A 22399-nucleotide genomic window follows, 5' to 3' on the forward strand; every position below is an offset into this window, starting at 1 on the left:
TCTTCATAAGATGTCTAACCAGTCCAGGGATTAGTGTCCTCTAGACACATATACTTGTCATTTAGCCTATAGATCCTTTTCCAGGCTAGCTCCTCACAGTAGCTCCAAATAGTGGTCTTTTTCGCTATTAGGGCACACATATCAAAGTATGTGGATACAGGCTTGATAGAGTCTCAAACCCTAACTTGGTACAGTTAAAGATTTTTCCAGTGCTGAGGAAGTTCTGGGCCTCTAACCATTGTTACTGAGGGCAGTAGGCGGGGTTGAATCAGATAGGGTGATTACCATGGGAAAACACTCAGTAGGTGGTAAGGTTATGGGTATATGGGTGCATGACCTAGTGACAGTGCCTACACAGGAGTAGTGTGGGGGGAAAAGCGGTCTTGGTGACAACATTCTGTGCCAGGGTAGTGCATAGATACAAGTCACAGTTTGAGGTTTGAGGATTCCCTAGGAGAGAATCAAATTAGTTTTGCCACAAGGAAAACAAGGAAAGGACTCATCCTTGGGGAGAAGAAAGCAGTTCCTCAGGCTTCCTTTGTGTGTAGATTAATCGGCTTCGGAATGACTAAAGCAAGGCTGTTGTCTTGCTGCTCCAAAGTGGCTGGATCTTGGAGGGTCCTGCTGTGGAAGGGCTTGTATGTGTCAGAGGGTGACCTTGCATAGTGACATTGGGTCAGGGATACACTCCTGATTCAAGATAATCTGGCTTTTCTTGGCCGTAGTGGAACCAGGGAGCAATCTCAGCTACCTTAACTATAGTAGCTATAGACAAATGAAAAGGCCCTTCCAATGGGTTTTAATGGCTGGATAATTCCATTCACCCATGCAGCATCCCCTGATTTTTAAGGGTGCATGAGAGTTGTCAGGCTAATGTGCAGACTCTTCCAGACACAGTCAATGGTTTTTGAGAGAGTCCACCCAAGGACCTGCATTTGCTGTCTCAAGGTGAAGTCATCCATCTCTTCGTGGTCTCCTTGTATACCCTTGATTGAATAGGAGATCCGTAGAGATCTTCAAAGGGTGAAAGCTGCTTCATGGATTAGACTTAATCCTTAGTAATGCTATGGATGGATAGTAACTCATCCCAATATAGATGGAATTCCTGACACATTCTTACTAGCTGCAATTTTAGGATCCTATTCATATGTGCCACTATTCCCAAACATTGGGAGTGGTAGGTCACATGCAACTTTTAGATGATTCCTAAGCCCTTAGATTCCTACCACTTGTATCACTTTAGTCATATAGGCTACTCCATTATCAGGCCCACTAGACAGTGATATCCCAAACCAAGGGATGGTTTCCTTTAACAGACACCTGTACACCTCTTGGGCCATGTGGGGAAGTTTTCCACTCATCCTAAGAAGGTATAGACAATCACGAATAGACACATCCTCAGACTTGTGGCATTTCAATGAAATTCATGATCAAATTTTCAAGAGGAGTCCTGCAAATGCTCTGCCAAGGCTCTTGGCCCATGTCAGGTATTGTTTTTGGCACACAGGCTACATTTTTCACATACTGACTTACTTATGCTGGAGAGCTTGGGGGCATACAAATTCTTGGTCAGAGTAGTCTTCAGGGTCATTTTCCTGAGTAGGTTCCTTCATGGAACTGCTTGACAAATGTGGGAGCCAGAAACTTAGGGTTGATGATGGGATCATCAGCAAACTTCCACCATACCTCTCATAGAAAACGTCTCTTCTTAATCTTGAACGAAGCCTATTCCTGTGGTGTGTACTGTGGGCCCTATTCAGCTAAGGGCCACTAGAACAAGGCAGCTGTCAGGAAAATTGGGGCTTTATGGGGGCTACTTGTTTGGGCTCTTAACTCTCCAGTTTACCCAAGCAATTATTCCATCTCCATTTTGGTGCCTTCAACAGTGTGTAATTGCCATCTACTTAGGGGTTCATACAGTATCTAGCAGTTCAAGGATTTATTGTCCATACTTGATACTTTTTTCTCCTGAGTTAATGAGCCCTTCTCTTTATGTAGGGCCCCATGGGCATGAATGGTTGTGAAGGCATATTTTGAGTCTATATAGATGTTTACCTGTATTGCAGCAAGCTGCACTGCCTGTATAGGGACAATTTGTCCAGACTTTTGTGCAGAAATTCTAACCTGCAGTGGGAGAGCTTGAATGACTGAGTTCAGAGTTAGCACCACATACCTGGCAAAGTACATGTTGTCCTGGACAAAGCTGCTGCCATCTGTAAAGTATTCAATATCCAGATGGCCAATAGGATGATTGGTTCGAGTAAACCTCATCCATGGCCTCTAGGCAGTCATGCTCCAGGGGGCCTGGATCAACTGGCAATAGGGTAACTTGATTTAAAGTTTTAACAACTCCCAGCCAGATGTACAGGTTTTCACATAGCATATTCCAGTATACTGGCTTGGAGTTTTGCTGTCAGTAATTCCCCATATACTCCATGAGAGTCTGCATGGAATGGGAAATCTGGACAGTGAGTTCTTGCCATAGAGTAAGCTTATCTCCGATCCTGCCATCAGGATAATGGTGGCTGCTAAGGCACACAGGCAAGGCAGCTAGTCTTGGGAAACTACACTGAATTGTTTTGACAAATAAGCCACTGGATGGTGACAGAAGCTTAGTATCTGGATTAGAATGTGGACAACTATTCCTTTTCATTCATGGACATACAAGAAAATAGGCTTCATCAGATCTGGCAGGTCTAGAGCCAGGGACATTTGTGAGTGTCCTCCTGATTTCTGTATAGGCTTTCTCTTATTGCTCTTTACACACTAAGAGTTTTCATGCTATCCCCTTTGTGGCTTCATAGAGGTGTTTGGCCAAGAGGGAGTAGTTAGGGAACCAAATGCAGCAGGAACCAATGGCTCCCCAAAACTTTCTGGTTTGCTGGCATGTCTTGGGTGCCAGAATGGAACATACAGCCTGTTTCCTCCTGAGGCCAAGGCTGTGTCGCCCTATGACAAGTGAAAGCCAAGGTATTTAATGTTTTGGCAGATCTGGGCCCTTTTTATTCCCTGAGAAACCTTGAACCTTGCCTCCTGTAAAAGAGAAGGAGGAAAATCTCTTCCATATAGTCCTTCTGAGTTGGTCCAGCCAGCAGGAGGTCATCTACATACAGAAGGACTGTGCAGCCATGCATATCAGCTGGGAATGCTTTGGGGTTGGATGCTAAAGCAGTTCCAAAGACAGTGGGGGAGTTTTTGAAACCTTGTGGCAACTGAGTCCAAGTTAGCTGTCGCTTTTCTGCAGTATTGGAATTTTCCCACTGGAAGGCAAAAATAGGCTGGCTCTGTGGGGTCAGGCAGATGTAGAAAAATGGATCCTTAAGATCTAGGCAGGTTAAAAGAAATCCTTGCCTCATCTGAAATGAAGCCTAAAAGCATGTAGGGGTTTGGGACAATGGGGTACAGGGTAACAGCTGCTGAGTTTACTGCCCAGGGTCCCTGAACTGGCCTGAAATCCTCTGGTTTCTGACTTTTGGATCAGATTTCCAGGCCCAGAACACCATGGCAGGGGTGAGGGGGGAGACAGGCATTCTAGGATGACTGGCAACGTTGGAGATCCTATAATTTATGATTCTGTAGAGCTGTTTTTGAATTCTCACCTGGGCCTTGCAGGAAATGAAATACTGTTTTTGGGTGATAGGGGTGGCCTCCCACTCAGTTCCACCACTATTGGTGGCATGTCTTGGGCCAGTCTTGTGGATTATCTTCAGCCCACAAATGTGGGATCTTGAAGGGAAACTCAGATATCTCAGGAGACCTTCTACCAGGGACATAGAGCTTCCATTCATCTTGCATGACTAACCATCAGTTAGAAATTTTGCCTCAGGTCCTCTCATTTTTAAGGTTGACATGCCCTCAGAATCAAAGGTAATCTGTGCTTTTGGTTTACGTAATAAGTCTCTGCCAATCAAGGCCACAAGGTCTTGGGAGATAAAAGAATTCATGTCTCACTTCATGGCTCCCAAGATTGCATTGTTTAGCTTCTAAGAAGGGGCAGCAGGCCCAGTTCCCCGTAGCCCCAATAATTGTTGCATGCTTTTGTGAAAGGGGGCCTACTGATTGGATCACAATAGAGTGTGCTGATCATGTCAACCATAAAGTCAGTGGGACAGCCTCCTACTGTCATTTGGACCACAGGCTCCTGGGGGCCCAGTAGAATGGAACCTGATCTGTTCTATTGCTCCTCATAGTCTTCTAGGGCTGCCAGGCTAACAATGTTTTCCTCCCAGGCATCAGCCTCCCTGCAGGTGGGCTGATACTTTGCCTGGGCAAATCTGCCTCTTCCTCTAGTCTAGGGGAGAGGAGGGTTTCTGGGATTCCCTGGCTCATTGGGGACATTCATTCTTCCAGTTCCTATCCTAGCAACAGTAGGCACATTAATTTCACCCTAGTTCCTCCCTAGGGCAGGGGCTTCCTGGGGAAATTCGTCACTCATGGTGATTGCCCCTGCCTCTGTTCAGATAAGCCCCCTAGGGCAACCTAACTACTCAACAAGGGCTGCATCCAGGTGGTCTACTTTCCTTTTCATCTTCCTATAGTCCTCCTGTTTTGCTTCCTGATCTTGATTGACAGAAATCTTTGTGGCTATCTTCAAGAGCTGGCTGGTATTCATTCCAGTGAATCTTTCTAGTTTGTGTAATTTTGTCCCCTTGGGTCTGGCCAACAAAAGCATTAATTTTCTGCTGGTTTTCGGTGGCTTATGGGTTACGAAAGACAGGTAGGTGAAAGACCTCACATAGCTACTCATAAAACTGGGTCTCTTGTCTGGTTCTTAGAGGACTGCTGATGTTTTGCTTATGTTCATGGCCTTCTTTCTTCCTTTTTTTCTTGTACCCTAATAGTGCTTTTTGGTATTGCTCAATCCTCTGATAGTCTCAGTAACCATTAGGTGCTAATGGGGGTTCTCCTTGGAGAACTGATCATGAACATTTGCTTGGAAATTTAAAGTACCAAGAGGGCATGGTCTTCCAACAATTCTAAAGCCTTGAGTGTAATACAGTGTCACTCTTTAGTATTAAATAGTATCAGGAGAAATTGCTGGCAGTTTTTCCAAATGGCTTTGAGTGGATGATGGACTCTGTTAAATTAATCAGAAACTGAGGTTTTTCTGTAATCAGTTTAGGAGGTCTGTGATGGTGAAAGGCTAGTATATGAATGTTTTCCCTGCCCCTTGGTATTTGACCCTGCTGGTTATAAGTAGGCCTTGTACTGCTCTCAGGGTCCTCTGTAGGGTGGTGGGAGGTTGAGGAGAGGAGTGATCCTCATGGGACTGGTTGGATAACCTTGATTTAATGGAGGGTATGAAATGAGGACTGGTGGACTTGGAGTGGACATCAGATACACAGAATTTAGGGGAATCAAGAGTTGAAGCTCCAGAGACTTTAAGGTGAGCTTTTGCGAGTGTCCCTTGGGCTTCTTTATCTGATGTTGAAGGTTGGTGTGTAGAACTGGGAGCTGGTGGCACATAGGGTAGTGGTGTTTCCTCAGGCTCCTTGGCCAATATAGGCTCTTTTAATTTCTCCCTATACTTGGACCATGCAACCACTTTAGCCACCAGAATCCTACAGGCCTTTTCAGACAGGGTTGCATTCTTGCAGGTTGGCTGAGAACCCCATCCTACCAACAATTAATGTTGGAAACTCCCCTATAAATTTCATTGATTATACAGTCTTGTCTAGTGACCCTTCCATGAGCCACCCTACACCAAAGGCAGGCCAGTCTAATTTACAAAGGTTCCTAAGCTCACTAGGAGTTAACTGGAGTCCATAGTTTTCATTAAATCCCTTCTTAAAATTTTTAAGCATACACTACCCATTTCCTCCAAGTACCAGATGTCAAGATAGAAATGGAGGGATAGGGGTTTTGAAAGGAAGGGAAGGGATCCCTATCTCTGACACATAGGGAAGAAAAATTTGCCCTTTATTGGTAACCTGAACATGGTTGCCTGGCAAGGAACTGTACCTACACAGGGTCCTCACTTCAAAGTCAGGCTACATCTGACTATGAAAAGGTATCCTAGCTATGAATCTAATTTCATTGTTACAAATAATGTATTCATTGTATGCATACATGCATTGTATGCAGTCTTATATAATCATAATTGTCCAGACATTCTTGTGTGATGGGATATAAATAGCCACCACTGATGGACATTGGGCAGGGGAGGCTTCTGGTGATCAGAATATAGACACTGTGTTTCTGTTGGACAGAATGAACCTATGAACAGAGTGAAGCTCTGCTATTATGCTTGGAAAGTGGGTCTAAGACAGTGATTGCCACTGATACATATCTTTTTAATCTTTTTTCACACTTCATTTTGGTAATATTGTTACAGCTATGTATTAAAACCCAGTATTTGACCACAGAGTTTTAAAGAAAATGTTTATAATACATTTTCAATAATGAGGTGATCTAAGGAAGGCCTCAGGCTACGAGGAGTGAAACTGTAGATTTTGACTTACTCAGACTGGGAGTGCAGTCTCAGCTCTGTTATTTACCAGCTGTGTGAACTGTGTAAGTTATCAACCTCTTTGAACCCCAGGCTCTGCAGTTATGTTCTGATAAGCCCCAACTTGCTAGACTGGTAGAGGGAGTATAATGATGGAATGCACTTTGGTGTACTAACATATTGGAACACTTCCATCTGCTGTATGGAAGCTATTCTTTATAGCCAATGATTTTACTTCCCTGAGAAGACATCTTCCTATGAAGAAGATACCAGAAGGCTCACTTGATAGCCCCTTCCAGGACTGATACCAAAAGGCAAAGCATGACATTTTTTGTTCTTCCTATTCAAAGGTACCTAGTCACATTAATTCTCTCCAGGTTCTCTGATTGGACTCTTGGTCAGAACCCGTGGCTCCCTTCCTTTATAACTTGTGGTATCTCTTCATAGTGAGTCCTCTGCCTTCCTGATAACCAAGAGGAAGAAGTAAGGATGGCCTTTTTGAGCTATACACTTGTCAGTGGTCTTACAAGAATGAAGGCTGTGACATACAGCCTGGGAACTTATGATGAGTGAGTCCATACAGGGTATCAGTTCAGTGTCCAAAAATCGAACTCCCAGGCAGTCTTGGGGGACCCATGCTAAAGCAAGACCCCTACTTCCTTGTTATCCCTGAGTGAGAACTAATAGGTATCTTTGCCTAACATTTTTGTCTGGGGTCTCTAAACAATGGCAATGAGGAGGATTTTGTGTGCCTCTCACTGATATATTGAAATACTTTACACTCTTCAGGGTCCTCCATCTGAGTCCTGGAAAAAACTTAAAATCCTCTCTGACTTGACTTGAAGCCTATGTCCTCATTCTCAGTTCCCCAAATCCCTGACACCCCGTAGGAAGTAATACTGTGTTCACAACTATTAAAGTTCTCCCTTGGGGCATAGTGGTAGAAGGAATCCTTGTTGCTCCCACCATTGTGGGATAAATGTTCCCCTTTAACTTCCCGGAGTATTACATTGATCCCAATACAACCCAGAAGTATTTGCTCTGCTGATCTGGTGTTGCCCACTTTGTCAAGGTTGGCTTGGAAGGAAGTTACTCTGAGTCATCATGTCACCTTACTTAGGTCTCTCAGTGTCCTAGGAGTTTCATATCTTTCAGCAACTAAGAGGCAACAGCCTGAAATATTTGCCTGTGTCAATTGGGAATTTCTTCTCTGTTCAATATTCACTTTTTGGTAGATGCTATTGGATTTTGTACATCTATGTTCTATGTCTGACATCATTATTTCAGTCTTATTGCTTTTATTCCTAAGAAATTTTAGGACTCTTTTCTCTTTGGACAGGATGATTTTGCCCTAAGCGCCCCCCGCCCCCCTTTCCAGCATTTGGGCTTGAACTTAGGGCCTTGCACTGTATTTATTTTTTGCGGGTACTGGGACTTGAATCCTGGGCTTTGGCACTCACTGGCCATGAGAATTTTTTGTTCAAGGACAGCGATGACTTTAACTACAGCTCTACTTCTGGCTGTTTGGTAGTTAGAGATAAGTCTCACAGATTTTCCTGTCTGGGTTGGCTTCAAACTGTGATCCTCAGATCTCAGCCTCTTGAGTAGCTAAGATTACAGGCTTGAGTCATCAGTACCTGGCCATGGCTTTGTGCACTTGATTGGCTTATTCACTCATGGCTGCACTCTACAACTTGAGCCACACTTCATCTGGCTTATTCACTCATGGCTGCACTCTACAACTTAAGCCACACTTCATCTGGCTTATTCTTGGTATTGGAGCTATGGAGTCTTGAAGACTTTGCTGCCTCATACGACTGATCCAATATCCTTCGTGTCTCAGTATTCTGAATACCTAGGATTTTAGGCATGAACCACTAGTGCTTGGCCTCTTGAGCTCTTATAACCCTCATAAGCCTGAAAAATATTTGAGGAAATGCAGATTGACTGTTGTCTCAAACCTTCTGGTTCTCAGACTATGTGGGACTGGTCTCTCTGTGTCATTCTCCAGATTCTGGGGTATTAATCTTCCTAGACCAAATACATCAATGTGTAATGTTGATTATCTCAAGGATTTATCTTGGTTCTATCTCTGGCATTAAATACTTTCAGGGAAACATATTCCTGCACATTTGACAGCAATTTCTCCTCTTCAAACCTCATAGAGAATGGGTCTCTGTCCTAGAAGTGATAATGAGAGTATGCTGTAACATGGGGAAGGGACACAACATAAACTGGGGTTACATAGTACTGTAAATGTAAATAATCATACTTTCACTGAATTCCCTTTCATTACTTATACTTTTCAATTATTTTTTATATTCTTAGTGCTCCTGTTTATGTATTCCACTAAAATATTTTGAGACACAAGGCATTCTTTTATCAATTAAGATAGATTTTGTAGTACTGATGGGGGAAAAACCCTAAAAGACAAGAGTGTATCTTCAATATAGGATTAATGTGGCCTCTTGATAAAGAGTCTAGTCTCAGCCCTTTCACATTGCTAGCCTTGTAAACTTAGGCACATTAGCAAACTCTATAAGCCTCAAGCTCTCTATTGAGAAGTGTGACAGAATTAACCTGTAGGATTAGGAAGATATGTAATGTACACAAAGCATGTGTGGCTGTATCTGTCTTCTGTAGAGATACTACAACCTGGCACTTGCTACTATAATTATCTTTACCTGAGACTTTGTCATCCATGTCTGTGGATTGAAAAACTTTATCATCCAGGAGATGTCACAGAATATGCAGAATCCTAAGACAAAAATATACAAACAAAACCAGAAAACATTCTTCCCAAATTCTGTTTAACAATGAAAACTAAGTAATCTTTTCCCTTTGTCCCCACTTATCCCAGTTTCTTACTTCTTTATGAAGTAGAGTATGTCACTCTTTTTCATAATGACAGTTTTTCTATAATCAATCATGATAAGAGCAGGTGCTAAGTCTCTTTTGACTAAGTATCCCCAGTACAACGTTTGAACACTTCCCAAGGAGGAGATATTTGGCTAAAATATAAGCTAAGAGTAAAAAACCTAATTTCTATGGTTTATTTTCTCATACATTCCTGAATAATATCAGCATATCTATGTATATGTCTATTATTAATGTTTGACAAGAAAGACAAAGTGGAATATGGCAAAACAAGAGCTAAATGTTTATTTTTCTTTATCTTCTACTTATTGTGGCCATTTCACATTTCCAAGAATCTACAAATTACAGTGATGTTAGCTTTCTTTATATTACCAAAGCTTGTTAATGAATTTTCATCTTTATTTCCAAACATACACACAAAAAAACACCTACCACTAAACTTGCCAAACATTTATATTCTGACTCTCAATAAGCATTGAACACCAGTTGAAAACTACAAAACAAAAATATTTATCAATGGCTTGCTAATTTAAAACAAGAACAAAAATTAGTAGGCCTTTTCATTAAGAAAAGGTGGAGACTCTATCTCAGGTCTCACTAAGAAGAGTTCTTGGACTTGACCTTACGACGTGGTTTGGCTTTAGTAGTGCTACGGCAGGCTGTTGCTTCACTTTGAACTCTCTCTTCCTCTTCTCTCAATGCCTCTTCATAATGGGATGGAAAGATAGTGGGATCAGCCTCATTAACTTTGGCTAAAAACTCCATGATTTTCATCTTGTTGGCTTCAACATGGGCTCGGGGACCCCACAGGAACTCATAGCGAGGAGGATCACTGTTGGGCACCTGCCGGTACTCCAGATATTGCTCTTGCACCAGATCATGAGTGATGAGCTTCCTTGTATCTCCAAAGATGAAGTGATCACAACCATCATAGACTCCTAAGGTATTCAGGAATTCCCAGATCTCCTCCTCTGTGGTGCAGTTGTCATTTAAGAAGATCACACCCAGGAGAGGTGTAAGAAGCCCGGTTCTGGGAAAACCCAGGTTACTGATGAGATTCTCATTGGTGCTGAGGTCGAGCTTGCTTTCTAGGGTATAGGAGTTACCCTTAGGCTTGACCTCCTTTAACTCAAGACCAAAGACCAGATCTATGCGATCAGACGCTCTCTTGAGGATTTCAGGGAAGTGCTCCTTGAACCTTTTATTGACTATTTTTATCATCTCTCCTTTCAGAATGGGCTCTTTCATCTTATACTTGAGCAGCAAGTATTGCATCACCATCCCTGACTTCCTCATTAGCAAGTCTTTCCATCCTCTATCACTGGCTACCGCAGACTTAGAGGAATGCCCACCTTCTGACTCTCGGCCCTTGCTACCTTTACCAGACTTTTTGAGTGAAATGCCTACAGCAGCCATGGTAGTGGTTGGCGCTTCCTGAGATTTTTGGGGAAAACCAGTGGCTGAGGTGCTTGGAGCAGCGGCACCAGAAAAGTAAGAGGTGGCCTCTTCTTCCTTTGCTGTAGTGGCCTCAGCATCTTCAAGATTCCGAGGAGGCCCATCTCGGGTTTGGCGCCGTTTCTCACGAGAACGGAGTTTACTCTTTTGTCCCCGGGGCATGATAGCTGTGGTCAGGGGCAGAAAAGAAGCGTGAGTAGCAGGGAAGTTGCCTGAGACAGCCGGAAAGGCAAACTGAGATATTATGAGGACCTCCATTAAGGAGAGAGCTCTCAGCCTTAACCAACTCTCTGCCAGTCCCCCAGGCAGGTCTGCATGAAAGCAATGCTCTGGAATCCATTGGGCTTCTATCCTCCTCGTCAGCCTGTCTCCTAAGACCCCATAGAGAAACCATGAAGCCCGTTTGGCCTTGTCTTGACAGCATTGACAGCAGACACTGAGGCCCCTTGTCATGCTGTTTGAGACCTTGCAAGTTATCTAGATTACCATTTCAACTCGAAACTTCACACGGGCTACACTCCCATTATTCTGAATTGTGTTTAAGGCTTTCTGAGACTCCTGAGAAGGAAAATTTCTGGGAGCTTCAGTCTACCACCCAATACTGCTTGGAATTCAGTGGACATTAAGTCCTTTCTGCCTTGTACTTACTTGGGGTCTACAGCCCTTCTTCAGCTCCTTTATATTGGCTCTATATCAGGTTTAGCACCACCCCTTTGTCTCAACTGTTGTTATATTTTCAAATAAGGCTTTCCTTTAGGGCTAAAATAAAGAGTTGTAAGGGATCTTTTTTCTTTCTTTTTTTCCTTTGGTTTATTCCCTGTTGTCACTGTTTTTTAAATTTTTATTTTTTTTCATTTATTTATTGTCAGCATGATATACAGAGGAGTTACAGTTTCATACATAAGGCAGTGAGTACATTTTGTTTTTTTTTTTGTTTTTTGATTGGTCATGGGTTTTGAACTCTGGGCCTGGGCGCTGTCCCTGAGCTCTTCAGCTCAAGGCTAGTGCTCTACCACTCTACCACTTGAGCAACAGTGCCACTTCTTATCCAACTTGTTTCCTCCTCCTCCATTTCCCCCCTCCCTCATACCCATTTCCCTCTCCCACCATGAGTTGCACAGTTGGTTTACACCATATAGTTTTGTAAGTATTGCTGTTGCATTGTTTTTTCTTTTTATCCTTTGTCTCTCCATTTTGGTATTACCTTTTATTTCCCTAGTTCCCATACACATATATACAATATCCAAGGTACTAAATTCTATCACTGTTTTTTATTTCTTTTTTTTTTTTGGCCAGTCCTGGGCCTTGGACTCAGGGCCTGAGCACTGTCCCTGGCTTCTTCCCACTCAAGGCTAGCACTCCGCCACTTGAGCCACAGCGCCGCTTCTGGCCGTTTTCTGTATATGTGGTGCTGGGGAATCGAACCTAGGGCCTCGTGTATCCGAGGCAGGCACTCTTGCCACTAGGCTATATCCCCAGCCCTGTTTTTTATTTCTTTGCCCTTTGTCTTGTATTTAAGTTTATCTGATTTGGGGAAGGGAAGGGGAATCACAGAAACAGTGGGACACACGGTGAACTAATTCAACAGTGATACTCACTAGACACTATGTTAGAAATGAACTTTACAAAGAAGGGTGGGTGTGGGGGAGAGGGGAAAAACAACTGGAAGAAAATGAGGGAGGGAGTAACACTGTTCAAAAGAAATGTACTCATTACCTGACTTATGTAACTGTTAACGCCTCTGTAAATCACCCTTACAATAATATTTAAATAAAAAAAGAGGTAAGGGAGATATTCAAAGTGATGGTCCTTTCCTAAGCTTTTTGGGGATCAAAGTACCTGGAAACAGTGACTGGTAATCAATCATGTACAAGTATCACAGTGGGAATAGGGGGCTAAGTAGTTTCTTTATTGTGGAAAGGGTCCCCTCATCGTTGCTCAGTGTCACATATTTGACATATCTTAAGAACTGGGTCCCTATGTTTAAATGGGCATATTCTACTAAGCCTTTCCCTTCTGAGACAATCTACTAAGGAAATGAGAGTCCATTTGAGGTTGTCAGCTCTGCCACAAGTTTCCTATTGCTAACAGAAGATTTGGATCTCAGATACAAGCAAGGTTTAATTGCTTTAGACCCTGGAGGTGAAGTCAAGTCCTGTCCCCTCCTCTCTCCTCCCATCCTCATAGTACTGGGAATGAATGAATGCCAGAACTGTGCTTTCTAGGCAAACCTATATATCACTAAGCCACATCTTTAACACACTCTTCTTCTTTCAGTACTGAAGATCTAACCCAGGGCCTGCCACTGAGCCACATGCCCAGCCTTCTTTGGTGTGTATGTGTGTGTATAGTGTAGTGTATGGTGATTGAACCAGGGCTTCCTCCACGTTGGCTGGCATTCCACCACACATATCTAGACTCCTTTTTGTGAGGGTTTGCTAGGCAAGATCTCTAACACTAATCCATATCCACAATACATTTTTTTCCAGTTCTTTAGAAAATAACATAAGGCCTCATTCATGCTAGACAAGACCTCTACTCTCACCACTAAGATGCATACTTAGCCTTACCTGTCTGTCTGTCTATCTATCGACCTATTTATCTATCTAATTTACTGTGTGAGGATGGTTCATATGCTAGAAAAATGCTCTAAGTCTGAACCACAGGCCTTATTTTTCTTTTTTAGGTAGGGGGAGGTGCTATAGTTTGCACCAGGGCATAGGGCATGGTAGGCATGGGCTCCAGATCCCAAGGCTCTTGATTCGTTAGTTTTGCTGTACTGAGTATTGAAAACAGGACCTGGTATAGGCTAGGCAAAGTTCAAACATGGAGCCACATCTCTAGCACCTCCAATTTATGTTTGTTTTACCTGTGAGTAGAGCCTGAGACCTGGTGCATGACAGGCAAGTGTTTTATCATTGAGCCATATCTTTGGCCTCTTCTTGTTTGTGGTACTGGGGATTGGACCTAGGTCCTGGTACATACTTGTAAGCACCCTACCAATGAGGCACATCCCCAGAATCCTTTATTTGTGGAGATAGAGATTAAACTCAAACATGGCACATAGTGGACAGGGCTTTGCTGGTTTAGTCATGCCCCAGACCCTTTTATGTAGTGGTGAGGATTAAACCTCAGGCTTGGAGCATACTGGGAAATGCACTACAATGGAGCTGCATCCCTGTTTCTTTCCCGGGGGGGGGGGGATGGGAGTAGAGATGCTGGAGTATAAATCCAGGGCCTGGTTCAAGCTAAGCAAGAACTCTATTACTGGGCTGCTCCCCAAGCATTTTTGGTGGTGAGTATACTGAAGAATGTACTCAAGAATTAAAGTTGGATGCTGGTGGCTCACACCTGTAACCCTAGCTACTCTGGAGGCTAAGAATAACAGTTCAGAGCCAGCCCAGGCAGGGAAGTCTGTGAGACCTTTATCTTCAGTTAACCACCAGAAAACCAGAAGTGAAGCCATGGCTCAAAGTGGCAGAGCACTAGCCTTGAGCAATGAGAGTTTAGGAACAGTGCTCAAGCTCTGAGTTCAAGTCCTGTGACAGACCAAAAGAAAATAAAAACAATCATAGTATATGCTAGGCAAGTGTTCTACCATTGAACAGCATACATAGCCCTTTGTGTGTGGGATGGGTGCTAGAGATTGGATCCAAGGCTAGCAATACTAGATAAGTATACTACAATTGAGCCATATTCCCAGTATATTTTTTATTTTGCAGTGGTGGGGATTGAACCCAGGGCATGTAACATGCTAAGCAGAAGCTCTACCACTGGGCAATACTCCTAAACTTTGTTTATTGGGTAGGAAGGCACTAGAGTTTTGACCATGGCCAAAAGCATGGCAGACAAGAACTCCCTTTCCCTACTTATTATCATTATTATTATTATTAGTGTAGTACTGTTGCTCTATTGCTGTGATAGGGGACTGTGAACACACATACCTGGCACATGTAAAGCAAACACTGAGTTAAATTCCAAACTCCATTTCCTTAGGTGTTAATGAAATAAAACAAGTCCTGGCAGTTGTTAGGAAAACCTTTGCAACCTAACCACTTTCCCGGCCTTTTTATGGTGGTTAGGATTGAACCGTGGGTCCAGTGCATGCTAGACCAGCACTCTAACCCTGAGTTAAACCCACAGTCCACATTTTTCTTTTAGGTGATACAGACTGAACCAACAACCTAGCAAGCATACTAACAATTTATGTTCATGTCGTGTCTACTGGGCTGTGTTGTGCTTGAAACTAGATCTAGGCCCTAGGGCTTGGTAGGCAAGGGCAACATACTCACAGGTTGTTTTCCTTTTTCCGGTGCTTAATATTGAAACGGGGCCTTATAGATATTGACATGTACCCAACCACCGAGACTTATTCAAAGCATTTCCCTCCTCAACAAAATAAACTAGAGTACTGCTCAGTGGTATATACTAAGCACTACAAAAGTCATTAGTTAAGTGGTAGAGCCCTGGTCTAGTATGTGCCAGGTTTGAGTTTAATCCATAGCAACCCCCCCCACCACACACACACTGCAAACACAAAAACGATGCTATGAATGTTACCTAATGGTAAGATACTTGCACAGCGTAACAAGGCTCTGGATCAAATACAAAGCACCTTCAGGGGAAACAAGAAGGTTTCTGGGGATTAGACTCAACAGAGAGCTTGCCTAGGAAGAAACATATTTCCATCCCACCATCCTTCCATCACATAAAAGCATAAAAGGGTTATAGATGTGGACATTTTCTCGTGTGTGTGTGTGTGTGTGTGCGTGTGTGTGGTGTGGTGGTATGTGTCTTGGGATTTTAACTCAGAGCCTGAGCACCATCTCTGAGCTTTATGGCTGAAGTACTCTACTACTTCAGGGAGCCACACCTCCATTTCCAGCTTTTTAGTGATTAATTGGAGATTAGAGTCTCCAGGACTTTCCTGCCCAGGCTGGCTTCGAATTGGAATCCTCAGGTCCCAGCCTCCTGAGTAGCTAGGATTACAAGTGTCAGCCACCAGCTCTGGGCTAGAGTCCCTACTTTCTATCCATACCATTGAAACAATGGGAGGTGGTGGCTTTTATTTATAACAAAATACCACATAATTAAGAGTAAAGCTCCTACCTCACACGTGGCAGCTCCTGGGTTCAATCTCCACCACTACAAAACAAAAATAAACAAACAAATAAATAATATATACATACATACATAATAAAGTCAGCAATATATGTTTCAGTATCAGGGATCTCTAATATTACCAGGCCTTTGGATAATCTCTAGCACTCAGCCCCACAAATGAGCTGGCTTATGGCACGGTAATAGAACACTTGCCTGTCATGCTCTAATTCCTGTGTTCAATCCTATTCCTACAAAAAAAGAGCCTAAGAGCTCATTGGTACAATGCTTGAGTAGCATGTGACAAACCCTAATTTAGTTCCTAGATCTGACTCAGTGCTAAGAATATTTGATTAGCTTATGCCAGGTGTTGTTACTCATGCCCAGGACAGAAAAATTCAAATAATGCTATCTCTAATTACCTAGAAAGGGAAACTGTGGAAGAAAAAAAGGAAAACTGTAGAAGCTGCTAAGTGATAGAGCATTAATCTATCATTTACCAGGCCATTTTCATTTCTCATAATAGCAATTATGTTATGCATGGACTCCTTTCTTATCATTCATTATGCCATAAGCAAATCTCTAGCAGAGCCCAACCTGAAAAACAAGGACTACTAAGGTTGCCCAGTGGTAGACCTCCTGTGTACATGTACCAGGCTCTGGATTCCATCTCCAACATTATGAAACAAGAAAAAAAAATCTGAGGCCTGGCTGAAGTTGTACAGCCCTTGCCTAGCCTGTGCCAATCACAGCTCCCACCAAATAAATAAATAAATAAAGTTTTTAAAATGCTGCTCCATGTCAAGGAGCCTGGCTGGCATGTAGCAGGCACTTGTTCCACTTCCTAGCAACAGAAAAAGAGGTGCTGAGTAACATGACTCAGTCAGTGAACTCTTTCCTATCATGTTCCACTCTGAGATAGATCCCACCACTACAAAAACGGGGAAGAAAGGGTTGAACAGTTGGCTTATTGGGAAAGTACTTGCATATCCTATTCCAATGCTATTTTAAAATCCCAATTACAGAATTAAAAACCTGGAGGTTTGGCACCTTTTGTGACCATGTACTCAAGAGAACATTCTCTAGCTCCTCACTACCAATAAAGTGTGAGGATTTGATTCAATGCTATACCATTACTTAGGTGGGTTATGGGTTCACCCTTGATCAACTAAAGAAATATTGAGGGGCTGGGGATATAGCCTAGCGGCAAGAGTGCCTGCCTCGGATACACAAGGCCCTAGGTTCGATTCCCCAGCACCACATATACAGAAAACGGCCAGAAGTGGCGCTGTGGCTCAAGTGGCAGAGTGCTAGCCTTGAGCGGGAAGAAGCCAGGGACAGTGCTCAGGCCCTGAGTCCAAGGCCCAGGACTGGCAAAAAAAAAAAAAAAAAAAAAAAAAAAAAAAAAAAAAAAAAAAAAGAAATATTGAGTATATCTTAGCAAAAGAGTTTGGGGGTACATTATGCGCTGTAAAGTCCTTGTCTAGCATTCAGCAAGCCCTGAATTCAAAGATGAAGACACCAGTTTTAATCTTTATCACATGCTGGTACTGTTGGGGTGAAATAATGGGAAAGACTTAGAACTCGGCTGAGTGATAAAGTATTAGTTTAGCATGTGCACACCACTTTTAGTCCATATAAAATAAAAAAAGACAAAGAGAAAAGTTTTATATGGCATAGAGCCCTCTCCTAGCATTCTTTTTCCATGGCGCATCTCTAGCAGCTTCCCACACAAAATACAAGGAATAAGAACCAGTGGTCGAGTTCCTTCCTACATGTGGTAGGTTCTGAGTTTAATATCCAAGACTGCAAAATATTACTCTAATTCCTGGCTTAAATTTTAGAGTCCTGGACTATCTTATGTTGGTTTTGAGATCAATCCCCAACTTTACAAAACCCAAAAGGTTTTGAGAATAGGGCTTAGTGGTAAGAAGTTTGCCCTCCATTTATCAGGCCCTTAGTTTAATTCCAAGCACTACAAAAAGAGAGCCTGTGTATGTGGCTTGCTTACTTATCCCTTGCCAATCTCTGAGTTTCAGTCCCCAGTACAAGGGGAAAAAGGCCTCACAGTTTGGTAACTTTTATTAGAATGAACTCACACCAACTCCTCTGCCCATAATCAAGGGCTGAGAACTTGAATCATCATAAAAACAATTGCCTGACATATGTGCCAGGTCAAAGGCCTAAAGAAAATCAATGGGTTGTAGCATACATCAGACCCTGGTCCCATCTAGCATCCTTAGGAGGAAAGGAGGAGAGTTCTAGTGAGATTCAGCAAAATACTAACCTAGCAAGAACCAGAGCCAGGTTTCTGTCCCTAACTTCTTTCCCACAACATAAAAGGAAAGGTCATGTTACTCAGAGGTAGCACAATTTCCTGGGATGCACCATGTACTAGGTTCAATTCCTATTACTCAAAGAAAAGGAGGTGATATTTATGTATAATAATAGTAAAATGTTTAGTGGTAGACTTTGTGCTTAGCATGTGCCAGGTCTTAGGTTCTATACCCACTACTCAAAAAAAGGAAAACTGAGTTAGGGTTTGGTGCACTGGTATGATACTTATTTAGCATTTCTAGACCCTGGATGAATCTCTAGCACTCATCTCCCACAAAGGAAGAAATATGTGGAAATATGTGGAGCAGTGACAGAGCATTTTCCTGTCATTATCCAGTGCCTGGTTTCATCTTCCCTGTCATGGAAAAAAAAAGAGTCCAGGAATTCACTGCTAGCAAGTCTTGATTTTGATCCCTAGCACTGCGATGAGGGGGTGGGCATGGGGGCTGGGGGAGGTTAGTCTAGTATGACAGGTCAATTTAATTTCTTCATATTATCAGGGAAAAAAAGAGACCAAACGTGGAGAACATGGAACCTTATGTTTTAATCTCTTCCCCCCACAAGAAACTAGTACTAGGAATGCTACTCAGTGGTAGAGCTCCTGCCTACATTTGTCAGGCTCTGGGTTAAATCTTCAAATCTGTAAAAAAGACATGGTATCTGGTTTCAGTAGTGGATCCTTTGTCTAGCCTGTGACAAATTTCAGTTCAAGTCTCATTTCCACAGACAAATACACACAAAACAGACAGCTGTGCATACGACTCATGTGCCTAGAATGTATCAGGCTACTTGCAATCTTATCAGAGCAGAAAAATAGTAAAAATGAATAAAGGTGGGTTGTGAAGCCATGTCAACCCTGCCTTAGATGTTTTAGCGTACATGGTCTATTCTCTAGAATCTCCACCCAAAAAACAAGAGCTAGGAATGTAGCTCAGTGGTGGAGCTGCTTTCTAGCTTGTGCTAGCCCCTGAGTTCAAACCACCACTAGAGAAAAAAATAAGGTTAAGTAAGGTTGGTTCAGCGACAAAGTACTTGCCTAGCAAATTTCTCCTTACAATATCTAAACATTTATGTGGTGGTCTCCATTGTATTAACCTTGCATAGTGCTCACAAAACTCTGGATTCAACGGCACCATGCCTCAGAGATGACACCCACCACTGAAAATTTTTTAAATGGTCTATGGATACTTGGTATATGGCAGAGCACTTGCCTAACATGTATGAGGTTTGGGTTTAATCCCTAGCACCACACCAAAAAGAGTAAGCTGTGCATATTGATCAATATTAGGACAATTACCTAGCATACATACCTCAGGGCCTGTGGGAAGCATTCTCAGGAAAATAGGGGCAGGGGGTCTGGGGATCAGACTGACTAGATTGCTTATCTAGCAAGCACCGTATCCAGGTTTCTATCCCCAGATCTTTCCCTCTACATAAAAAGGCTCAGATGTGACTCAGAGATAGAGCCATTCTTTACCCGGTACGAGTCCCTCGTTCAATTCCCACCACTGAAACAAATTTTGTAATATAATTATACATATTCAGTGACAAATATCCTGCTTAGCATGTGCCACTTCCTCAATTTAATCCCTACCACTCCAAAAAAGTTCCTTGGTAGGTTCTTATGTAGCATTGTCAGGAATTTGGCTAATCTCTAGCACTCCCCTCTGAAAAGGTAATGGGTCTATGGCAGAGTTAAGAGTACTTGCCGTCATGCCTCTGTGACTGGGTGCAATCTTCAACACCACAAAAAAGGAAAATAAAAAAAAGAAAATAAATTCACTCAGGCATTCATTGCTGTAGGGTTTACCTAGCATGTGACAAGGCTCCGTTTTCAACTGCTAGTCCTGCTTCGATTAAACAAAAGAACCGTGCGTGGTCTAGTTTTAGAGTTTGTAATAGACAGCGTAGCATTTACAAATGGCCATTTTTCAGGCCAACAAAAAAATTTGTGCAGAGCATGGAGCCCTATCCTAACATTTCTTGAGTTACTTCCTAATCTCTCGTACCTCCCTACCCGGAAAACAAGAGCTGGGAATGATGCTCAATGGTGAAGCTCCTGCCTAGGATAATCCTCTAACTACAAAGTGGCCTGGTTTAAGTTTTAGAGTTGTTGCCTGGCCTATGCCACGTTTTAAGTTCAAACCCCACATCTGCAAAAGTAGTTTTGGGAAGTGTAGCCCAGGGGTAAGGAACTTGTCTAGAAGGCACCTGGCTCTTATTCTAATTTCTTGCATCGCCCCTGCCAAAGGGAGGGGGAAGGATGTGGGTCAGTTGGGGATCCTTTTCCTAGTATGCTCTATCCCTTGGGTTCAATACCTACCAGTGTAAAAAGTTAAATTAAGGGGCTGGGGATATAGCCTAGTGGCAAGAGTGCCTGCCTCGGATACACGAGGCCCTAGGTTCGATTCCCCAGCACCACATATACAGAAAACGGCCAGAAGCGGCGCTGTGGCTCAAGTGGCAGAGTGCTAGCCTTGAGCGGGAAGAAGCCAGGGACAGTGCTCAGGCCCTGAGTCCAAGGCCCAGGACTGTCCAAAAAATAAAAAAATAAATAAAAGAAAAGAAAAGAAAAAAAAAGTTAAATTAAAAAATATTAAAGGGTTGGATGTGTGGTTCAATGTTAAAAATGCTTGCTTGCCTAGCATTTTTCAGGCCTTTTATTCAATTCCAACAAAGGAATGTGGCTTTCAACTCCAAAAATGGTTTGTATTCTGACTACTGTTCTATCAGTGTGATATATCCCTGGCTCTTATTTAGCACCAATACCTAAGCCCTTTACCCCCTCTTGTGCTGGGTTTTAAATAGAGCTTGGACACCTGATAGGTAAGTACTCTTTCAATGAGCCCTTCCTGGACTAAAAAGTTTTTGTCCTTTATCTTAGATATTTGGGATTGAACCCAGGGCCTAAAACAAGCTAACTATGTATCCTGTTTGTTTTTCTTTTAATTTAAATTTTGGTTGTGATGTTAGAAATTAAGCTCAAACATGAGGGTATCCTTTCTCATTTTTTATGTGCTAATGATTGAACCCACAACATATTATTGATGAAGTACTCAATGTGCCACATCACCAACCCTGGTTTATTGGGTGTCTAAGTGCTGGAGATTAGACCCATGGCCTAGACCATGGTAGGTAAGGGTACCAAAACTCCCACCTTTTTATTGACCTTTATTTTTTACCCTAGACTTGGCACATGGCAGGCCTTTCCACAGATCCCTTTTTCTATGATGATAGGGTCAAACCAGGGGCCTAGTTTATATTATACCTACCACCTAGATTCATCTCTAGATTCCCTCTCTTTGTTTTTCAGTGGTAGGAATTGAAGCTAAAGGCTGGTGTATTCTTTGCAATGCTTTACCACTTAGCCATACCTCTGGTCTTTTTTAATTTTCTTTTTTTTTTTTTTTTTTACGGGCTGGATTCCAGGATTCTTTTATTCCAGGAGTTTCAACTTAAAATGGTAGCCCACACGTATGTTTTGAAAAATAAAAGTCAACTGTCGACATATTGTCTAATGTTGACATTACATTTAAAGTCCTAGGTGAATTTTCTTTGGCGTAGGCCACGTGGCTACTGTGTATGTTCTTTTTTTTTTCTTTTTTTTATTCAAATTTTTATTATCAAACTGATGTACAGAGAGGTTACAGTTTCATACGTTAGGCATTGGATACATTTCTTGTACTGTTTGTTACCTTGTCCCTCATACCCCCCTCCCTCCCCCCCTTTCCCCCCACCGGAGGTGTTCAGTTCACTTACACCAAACAGTTTTGCAAGTATTGCTTTTGTAGTTGTTTCTCTTTTTTTACCATGTGTCTCTCAAATTTGGTATTCCCTTTGAATTTCCTACTTCCAATACCAGTAAACACGGTTTCCAATATACTCAGATAAGATTACAGAGATAGTGTAGGTACAACCACAGGAAGGTGATACAAGAACATCATCAATAATAGAAGCTACAGATACACAAGCAATCCAGAAATTCATATGGAACAATAAAAGACCTAGAATAGCAAAAACACTCCTAAGCAGAAAGAACAGTGCTGGAGGAATTACAATACCCAACTTCAAGCTGTATTATAAAGCTATAGTAATAAAAACAGCTTGGTATTGGCACCGGAACAGGCCTGAAGACCAATGGAACAGAATTGAAGACTCAGAAATGAACCCACAGAACTACGC

The 22399-nt window shown here is 42.5% G+C and overlaps 1 protein-coding gene across 1 annotated transcript in view; it reads right to left on the reverse strand.

Annotated features, from left to right (window-relative positions):
• Positions 1 to 9764: 9764 nt before the first annotated feature.
• Positions 9765 to 22399, reverse strand: part of Mageb2 (MAGE family member B2) — a 43854-nt gene continuing 31219 nt past the window's right edge. The window contains exons 2-3 of the mRNA XM_048336236.1: positions 15890 to 15925; positions 9765 to 10947 (exon numbers count right to left, since the gene is read on the reverse strand). Of these exons, the coding sequence (XP_048192193.1) occupies positions 9923 to 10942 (1020 nt within the window). The 5' untranslated portion in view covers positions 10943 to 10947; positions 15890 to 15925 and the 3' untranslated portion in view covers positions 9765 to 9922. The remainder of the gene's footprint in view (positions 10948 to 15889; positions 15926 to 22399) is intronic.

This window comes from Perognathus longimembris, chromosome 28, assembly GCF_023159225.1.
Source record: "Perognathus longimembris pacificus isolate PPM17 chromosome 28, ASM2315922v1, whole genome shotgun sequence".
NCBI classification, from domain to species: Eukaryota; Metazoa; Chordata; class Mammalia; order Rodentia; family Heteromyidae; genus Perognathus; species Perognathus longimembris.